General features: G+C 51.6%; 1 protein-coding gene across 1 annotated transcript in view; it reads right to left on the bottom strand.

Annotated features, from left to right (window-relative positions):
* Positions 1 to 336: 336 nt before the first annotated feature.
* LOC311329554 (BCL-6 corepressor-like) overlaps positions 337 to 9,056 on the bottom strand; it is a 27,902-nt gene continuing 19,182 nt past the window's right edge. The window contains exons 10-14 of the mRNA XM_084461429.1: positions 3,813 to 3,979; positions 3,508 to 3,653; positions 2,065 to 2,142; positions 1,677 to 1,824; positions 337 to 1,540 (exon numbers count right to left, since the gene is read on the bottom strand). Of these exons, the coding sequence (XP_084317555.1) occupies positions 928 to 1,540; positions 1,677 to 1,824; positions 2,065 to 2,142; positions 3,508 to 3,653; positions 3,813 to 3,979 (1,152 nt within the window). The 3' untranslated portion in view covers positions 337 to 927. The remainder of the gene's footprint in view (positions 1,541 to 1,676; positions 1,825 to 2,064; positions 2,143 to 3,507; positions 3,654 to 3,812; positions 3,980 to 9,056) is intronic.

The following is a 9,056-nucleotide window of genomic DNA, read 5'->3' as shown; positions in this document are numbered from 1 at the left end:
TGTAAACATGTCAATGATTCTATCTAAAGACCAACTCAGCAAAACGCCAGATCAAAGAGCCAGACCACTGACTTCATCTTGCCGTTTTTAGATTTATTTCAAAGCAACTTTTTGTAAAATATAAATACAAATTAATCGATATTTTAATTACAAAGTTAAAACAAAAAAAACAGACACACCCCAAAATGTACTTCACTGCAATAAACACCCTGTTATGTACAAGCACTATGCAGAAGGGTGAATATTCATCCTGTTGCCTTAAAACTTTTATATAATACCAAAGAAACATCTTTGTAGTTTTGCATGTTAAATTAGAGACTAAATTGAAAGCAGAATTTGAACACCGGTGCAAAACAGCCCCTGAGGGTCAAGCCAGCGCGAAGTCTGAGTAGACAAAAAAAACAGGATCATGTGCATCCTATCAACACAAATGCCACATTCAAAAGCAACAGCCTCAGTGCTCACTGTACACACACTGTATGTACACACACACACACACACACACACACACACACACACACACACACACACACACTAATCTACAACTCAACCACTCGCTCACAATTGCAATAAAAAAATGTACGAGTTGTGAGCAGAAGAACATCAAAAAGAGAATTTCTTTATATATTTATATATTTATACATATATTAATACACATTTATAAAAAATAAGACCATCTTTAAGTTACAAGACATCTCTCGATGGAAAGACACATTCTCTCAGCCAGCCAGCTAGGCCAGTCAGCCAGCCAGTCTGTACAGGTGACCGGTCCAGGTCAGAGCAGGGTCTCTAAACAGTCAACCACTGTTCTGTGTCAGGTTCATAGGGGGTCAGCAGGGTGTTGTGTCATAGCTCCTGGTCAGTTATCAACCTAACCTGTGGCTCTAACCCTGTTAAGGTCAGAGTTCAAGGTCAAGGGGTCAAGGGTCACGACCCCTGCTTAGTGTTTGCCTTAGCGTTTACCTTAGCGTCAGCCTTGGCCATTGCGTTAGCCAAAGCCTTAGCTTTAGCCTTAGCATCAGCATTAGCCATAGCCTTAGCCATCGCCTTTGCGTTAGCCTTGGCGTCAGCTTTAGCCATTGCGTTATTCATAGCCTTAGCATTGGCCTTAGCATCAGCGGTAGCCATAGCCATCGCTTTAGCGTTAGCCATAGCCTTAGCATTAGCCATAGCCTTAGCATTAGCCATAACTTTAGCATTAGTCATTGCTATAGCATTAGCCATAGCCTTAGCATTAGCCATAGCCTTTTCATTAGCGTCCCCAGGCTCATCCCATCGGTCATCCAGACACTCCAGGCTGGAGCCCAGCATGGCAGCCAGCTCTGAGCTCCCCTCCACCAGATCCAGCAGCTCCTTGCTGTCTGGCTGGAAGGCATCCAGCTCGTCCGGGCAGGAGAAGAGCTGCGACAGGGAGGCCTGCCGGTAGAACTCGGCCTCGGCCACCGTCACCACCTCTAGGTGGGGGAAGGTGGAGCGGAAGGAGCGGGCCGACATCCTCAGCCTCCGAAGCACATCGGAGAGAAGCAGCCAGTTCCTAGGTCTGAGGGAGGGGGAGATAGCAGGGTTAGGTACTATATTGTATGTAATGTGTGTGTGTTTGTGTGTGTGTGTGTGTGTGTGTGTGTGTGTGTGTGTGTGTGTGTGTGTGTGTGTGTGTTCGAGGGGTCTGCACTCACCCCTGGGAGAGTGACACCTGGATGTTGTAGCAGGGAAGGAGCGGCCGGTCGGAGAACTCAAACTCAAACACCTCCCTCCTGTCCTCCTCCTCCTCCGGTCCAGGAGCGTCTGCTAGGATGTCAAACACACACCCCTCCTCGGCAGACTCTGAGACACACAAATGGACAAATGGTTAGAGGACACAAGAGACACACACATACAAGGTAACACACACACAGACACACAAACATACTAACAGTTAGATGACAAGACATACACATACAAGGTAAGACGCACGCATGCAGTGTTGGATGACATACTGTACCCCGGCCTCGGACACACTCACACATTGTAATTAAAAAACACACGCAAGCCTAAACACACACACACACACCAAGCTGAACTCACCACACACAGCGCTGCCGTAGAACTCCCAGTAGCACTCTGAGTCGTCATCCGAGCGTCCCTGCAAGTCAGCGAAATACTCTATGGAGAGAACAGAGGGACAAAAAGGACGTTAGGACACGGGAGAGTAGACGGCCTCGGACTGACGGAAGAGAAGAAGACAGGGCACACGGCCTCCACGGTTATATAGCTGGATACAGGAATCTACTAGAATCAAGATAGGAACCACACACACACACACACACACACACACACACACACACACACACACACACACACACACACACACACACACACACACACACACACACAGAGCTGGACAAACACACACTGGAAGCTGCTTAGGCTCACAGAGTGTGAGCTTAGAGCGTGTTTGCGCCGGGCAGACTGAGGGCTGGGCAGGGTGCCAGGGCGGAGGCGTGGGGCGTCTGGCGTGTGTTTGGAGGGATTAACGACCTCCAGATGAGTGGGACCAGGTGGAGGGAGGAGTCTAAACTCTCTTTCACTCCCTCTCTCTCTCTCCGCCTCCTCCACCGCACACACACACACACGCGCGCGCGCACACACACACGTCACTTTCTCGCCCCTCTGTCTTGTTCTGGCTTGTTCTCTCTCCATTTCTCTCGAGCCCTGAGCATCGGGTTCAGGGCTCGGTTTATCACCGTCTATCGACCCATTGATCTGTCCATCCTCCCTTTCCGAAACTCAACTCTCCCTCCACGTCCATCCGTCTATCCAGCCGTCTAGCAGGCACGCAAACTCGCTCTATCCTTCCACCGCCCCCCCCACCCGTTCCAGAGTCTCTGTCCACCTAATTATTTGTCTATTTCTTGTTCTTCACATCCTGACCCTCCGTCTCATCCTCTCTGCCTCGGGGGCCTGCTATGCAGTCTGTCTCGGACATAATTGAGTTTTACTTCTCAGGCCAGAATAGATGCCACTGGCTACAACAGTATGTGTGCATGTCTGTGTGTGTGTGTGCGTGTGTGTGTCATCCACACAGGACAGCCCGTTTGGGTGGTCCACACAGGCATTCAGACAAACGGCTGGCACAGCACCGATCTAGGCACAACGGCACACCTCCCATAGACCCCCCGCCCCCCCCCCCCCCCCCACACACACACACGCGCGCACGCACACGCGAACGCACGTACACGCGCCGCCGAAGCAGTCTCCGTGAGGAGCCGGTTCCGCATGAACACTAAGCAAACACTGTTGCCGTTGCTAGGCAACCAGATAGAGCAGCGCAGCACGCAACAAGGCGGCCTGAATCCCTCCTCCTCACACAGGTGGAAGTGTGTGTGTGTGTGCGTGCGTACTGATTGGCAGCTCCATATAGACTAGCCAGGGAGGGGTTGACAGGGTATGGAGCTATGCCTGGGTAGACCGGGGTATATTAGGGTACATTCGGGAGTATTAGGGTGTATTCAAGCGCTGCCTCCTGACCTGTTAGGAAGCGTTCCATGTTGTGGCTGTGGGTCATCTTGAGGAGGCCCCTCCCAGAGTAGGTGGCCAGCGTGGGGTCCGCTCCGTAGGAGAGAAGCACGCGCACCACATCCAGGTGGTCGTTCTCCACCGCGTCGTGCAGGGGTCTGGGGAACACACACGAGAGAAGTGGGCGTTAAGTGTGTTTGTGTGTGTATGTGTGTGTCTGTGTTTGTGTGTGTGTGTGTGTGTGTGTATGAGTGTGAGAGAGAGAAAATGTATTTGTGGGTGCTTGTACGTGTGTTTGTGTGTGTGTGTGTGTGTACCTGGTGCCGTCCTGTGCGCTGCAGTTGATGTCGGCCCCGTGCTCCAGCAGGTGTGTGACGATGTTGAGCCAGCCCCGGGCGCATGCTTCGTGGAGGGCGCAGTAGCCAGCGTAGTCCCTGTGGTTCACCTCACACACACGGTTCTCCAGGCAGTACAACACCACCTCCTGAACAGAGAGAGAGAGAGAGGGGGTGGGGGGGGGTAATGTTGAGTACAAAGGCTAGACAAACGCACGCACACACACACACACACACACACCTCCCCAGAATTGTGTACACCACCTCCTGTGGAGAAGGAAGAGGGAGGGAGGCGAGGGGGTGTGTAGATACACACACACACACACACACACACACACCACACACACACACACACACACACACAATCTGGGCCCTTTCGGTACAACACCGAATCCCCCCCATAAAGACTAAAGAAAGGGGGAGGACACACACACACACACAGATGCGCTGCCAAAGACTGGGTTGGCTGGATTTGGACCCCAGGGCGGCTGGCTGGCTGGCTGGCTGAGTCACCGGCGCCTTTTACACAGCCGGTTCAAAGCGCAAATGTTGCATTTTTATTCCGCCTCAAAGTCGAAGTCAGTTTTATTTGTCACATACTACGTCACACAGGTACAACGAGTAGGGAAACGTTCTTCCGTTAGCTCCTAGATTGAGCACACGCTAAGCAATATAGAGGTTAAAAAATATATATAAAAGTATGAAGAGATGTATCTTGAAGGGAGGAAGGAAGTATGGGTGTGTGTATATTCACAAGTATACAGTATACTGGCTTTGTTTGGTTCAGTGCAAAGCCAGCATTATGAGGGGACTGACAGACTGTTTAACTGACCGACTGACTGACTGACTGTTTAACTGACAGACTGACTGACTGGCTGTTTAACTGACCGACTGACTGACTGACTTTAACTGAACAACTGACTGACTGTTTAACTGACCGACTGACTGACTGACTGGCTGGATCACTCACTGATTGGCTGGCCAGTAACTGAATGATTAACGAACTGACTGTGGATGGAACCAGAACACAGTAGGTTGGAACCAGAACACAGTAGGATGGAACCAGAACACAGTATGATGGAACCAGAACACAGTAGGATGGAACCTGGACAAAGAACTGTCAGAACCGCTACAGAGCTGGAACAATTCCTACGGTTACAACATTTGGAATTGGAACAAAGTAGATAGAGAGAGAGTGTGACAGAGTTAGAGAGAGAGAGAGAGAGAGAGAGAGAGAGAGGGTGAGAGAGAGAGAGAGAGAGAGAGGGAGAGAGAGAGGGTGAGAGAGAGAGAGAGAGAGGGAGAGAGAGAGGGTGAGAGAGAGAGAGAGCATGAGAGAGAGAGAGAGAGAGAGAGAGGGTGAGAGAGAGAGAGAGAATGAGAGAGAGAGGGGGAGAGAGAGAGAGAGGGTGAGAGAGAAAGAGAAAGAGAGTGACAGAGTTAGAGAGAGAGTGACAGAGTTAGAGAGAGGGGGAGAGAGAGAGAGAGGACTGTTCAACTCAGAGGACGGGAGGGGAGAATGAATGAGAGAAAGGAGGCTGAAGGCTGGAGATGCTGAAGTTTACTCATGAGAAGGTGTGTGTGAGTGTGTGTGTGAGTGTGTGTGTGTGAGTGTGCGATTGTGCCGTTTAGTTTGTCAGACACACACACACCGCTCTGAACGAGGGGAATGTCTCCACACGCGCGCACACACACGCGCGCACACGCGCACACACACCAGGGGAATGGCTCCAAACTTCCATCTCTATGCTAATGCAGCACCGCAGTCGACTCCTAGTGTTTATCATGCATGAGAGGAGAGGAGAGGAGGGGGGGGGGCGGGAGAGGAGAGGGGGGGAGAAGGGGAAGAGAGGAGAGGAGGGGGGGAGAAAGGAGATGGAGGAGGACAGGAGGGGGGGGAGGAGAGGAGGGGTGGGGGAGGAGAGGAGGGGTGGGAGAGGAGAGGAGAGGAGAGGAGAGGAGGAGAGGAGAGGAGAGGAGAGGAGAGGAGAGGAGAGGAGAGGAGAGGAGAGGAGAGGAGAGGAGAGGAGAGGAGAGGAGAGGAGAGGAGAGGAGAGGAGAGGAGAGGAGAGGAGAGGAGAGGAGAGGAGAGGAGAGGAGAGGAGGGGAGGGGAGTAGAGGAGAGGAGAGGAGAGGGGGGGAGGGGGGGGGTGAAAAAAGGAAGAGAAGGGAGTGAAGGGAGAGAGAGAAGTGAGGAAAACAGAAGAGGACAGGTGAGGGAAGGGAGGAGAGAGCGGCGGAGAGAGAGATGTTAGATGTGAAGGGACTGGGAGAACAGAGAGGAGTCTGGGAGGGAGCTGTTAAGACCCAGACGCACAGAAAACACCGCAGCTAACGTGTTCAGACGTCTAGGGCTGTCAAAAACGGATCGTTTCCCTCACAGACAGAACGGCGTAAACAGGCGGCTGTCGTCAGCTCGTCAGCGCGATTCACTCTTAGCCTGCGTGGTGAACGGAGCCTGAGATGAACTTGCTTTACTAAACAACCAAGTCCTGTTTTTCAACATAGACAAGAGAATTTGGGTGTAACATGAAAAGTGCGTTGATTACATTACAAGCCATTGACTGATAACCTACTTAACGTAATTAAACTAATACATTAGATTAGGTATTATCTTTATTTTCTAGTAGCCTAATGATTAATCTACATCCCTCAATTCTTCGCAGGGACGAGGGGACAACCAACCACACACAATTGGTGTCCAAAAATTGCGGTTTTAGCTTTTGTTAACTTTGTGAAAACTCTTAATTTAACCCAAGTTAAACTAAGCTGGAAGCAATTGTTATTGGCTCAGAATCAACGTTTCCCAAACCGCAAAGGAGCGTCTATGGAAGATCTAATATGTCGGGGTGTCCTGGGCTTTAAAAGTGAAAGTACTTCTATCTTTGAGCAGGTTTCACCTCAGTTAAACCCATGCTCTTCTCTGATTCTCATGAACATGAGTTAGAGCCACGGCCAGAGTGGAGGAGCAGAGGAACGCAGAGATGGGGAGGGAGGATGGGGAGGAGAGGAGGAAGAGAGGATGGAGGACGAGGAGTAGGAGAGGCAGGAGGAGAGAGGAGTGAGAGGAGAGCTAACTGGTCTGGTCTCTCTGCCAGCGCTCTGCCTGCCTGCTGGAGAAGCATTCAAAGGCCCCCCCTCAGGGACTCCTCGCAGTGTGTGTGTGTGTGTGTGTAAGAGAGAGAGAGAGAGAGAGAGAGAGAGAGAGAGAGAGAGAGAGAGAAGAGAGATTGGGGGTTTTGGGGTGTGTGTCTGTGTGTCTGCTAGTGAGCCTGTGTGTGTGTCCGTTGTGTGTTTGTTTGCCTGTGTTTGTGTGTGTGAGTGCACGTGTGTGTGAGAGAGAAAGAGAGATTGGGTGTGTGTGTGCGTGCGTGTGTGTCTGCGTGCGTGTGTGTGTATGTGTGCGCGTGCGCGCGTTTGTGTGAGAGAGAGAAAGAGAGATTGGGTGTGTGTGTGTGCGTGCGTGTGTGTCTGCGCGCGTGTGTGTGTATGTGTGCGCGTTTGTGTGAGAGAGAAGAGAAAGAGAGATTGGGTGTGTGTGTGCGTGTGTGTGTCTGCGTGTGTGCGCGCGTGTGTGTGTATGTGTGCGCGTGCGTGTGTGCGCGTGCGTGTTTGTGTGAGAGAGAGAAAGAGAGATTGGGTGTGTGTGTGTGTGTGTCTGCGTGTGTGTGTCTGCGTGTGTGTTCGCGTGTGTGTGTGCGCGTGCGTGCGTGTGTGCGCGTGTGTGTGTGCGTGCGTGCGTGTGTGTGCGTGAGGCCAGAGGAGGCGTAGTGCTAAACCTCTGGAGCCGTGTTTAATATCGCTGGGAGAGAGCGAGGAGCTTAGCACGAGAGCCCGGCTTCCAGCCAGACACACACACACGCGCGCGCACACACTCACGCACACGCGCGCGCGCACACACACACACACACACACTCCTCCGCAGTAAAACGAGACGCTCCGCCCTCCCCCCCTCCTCTAATCCCCCTCTCTAGAACGTTCCCTACGCTGGGCTGCAATCAATGCATCACTCAGGCATTTAACCCCTGCAGCGCTGCAATCACCAGGACGCACAGACCTCCGTGTGCGCGCATGTGTGTGTGTGTGTGTCGCATATGTGCAAATACGAGTTCATGTACGGGCACTGACTGAGCGCAGCTACGCAAAACAGCAAAGGTGGTGCAGGCCTAGACAAGCGAGGCTGTGTGTGTGTGTGTGTGTGTGTGTGTGTGTGTGTGTGTGTGTGTGTGTGTGGTGTGCCAAGCCCAGAGTGTGATCGTCTGCCAAGCTTGGCGAGGCGACACTGGAGGCAGATGAACCTAAGCACACTGATAATCACAGACAAAAAAGTGAAGTCGTGTATAACTGTCAAGACCACACACATATACACACACGCACACACACACCTCTAATTTTAACCAACCGACGAAGCGCCTCAACTGAAAATCATTCTTGCGTCCCGTTCGTCGGATTCCAGAGTGTGAGTAGTTATATCAGATAAATATCACCATATGTAGCTTTATAACACGGAAGTATCTGCTAGCATGCTGATGAGAAACCATGACGGAGAGAGAGAGAGAGAGAGAGAGAGAGAGAGAGAGAGAGAGAGAGAGGGAGGGAGAGATGAAGACATCTACAGAACATCGTCTCATTAGCATGTAAAACGCTAGGAGAGCCATGCAGACAGAGGAAGGGAGAGAGGGAATAAAAAGAGAGATGGAGGAAGGAAGGAAGGGAGGGAGGGAGGGAGGGGAGAGTGCGCTTTCATGTGCCGAGGCACGGATCACAAAACTAAACGAACATGAAATATGCAGAGCGTCGGGCGGTGGTTACGGCACGCAATCACTCTGGGAGCGCGTGTGTTGACTGAAAGTGTGTATGTGTGTGTGTACCCATGATAGAGAGAGTGAGAGAGAGAGAGAGAGAGAGAGAGAGAGAGAGAGAGAGAGAGAGAAAAAGAGAGAGACGGACAGACAGACAGACAGACAGACAGACAGAGAGACAGAGAGACAGAGAGACAGAGTGTGAGACAGAGAAATAGAAAGATTTCTGTCGTGAAGCGGGCATGAGGATGTTCATGTGCGCTTACTGGGTCATAGTGTGTGTGTGTGTGTGTGTGTGTGTGTGTGTGTGTGTGTGTGTGTGTGTGTGTGTGTGTGTGTGTGCGTGCGTACATGTCTGAACAGTGCGTGAGAGCTGTGTGTCTCGTATCTCTGCCTGTGTGCGATAAGCCTGGAGCTTGCGGCA

The sequence above is a fragment of the Borostomias antarcticus genome, assembly GCF_949987555.1.
Source record: "Borostomias antarcticus genome assembly, chromosome: 2".
NCBI classification, from domain to species: Eukaryota; Metazoa; Chordata; class Actinopteri; order Stomiiformes; family Stomiidae; genus Borostomias; species Borostomias antarcticus.
Note: the sequence above shows the minus strand (reverse complement) of the source record. Positions and strands in the feature narration are given on the sequence as shown.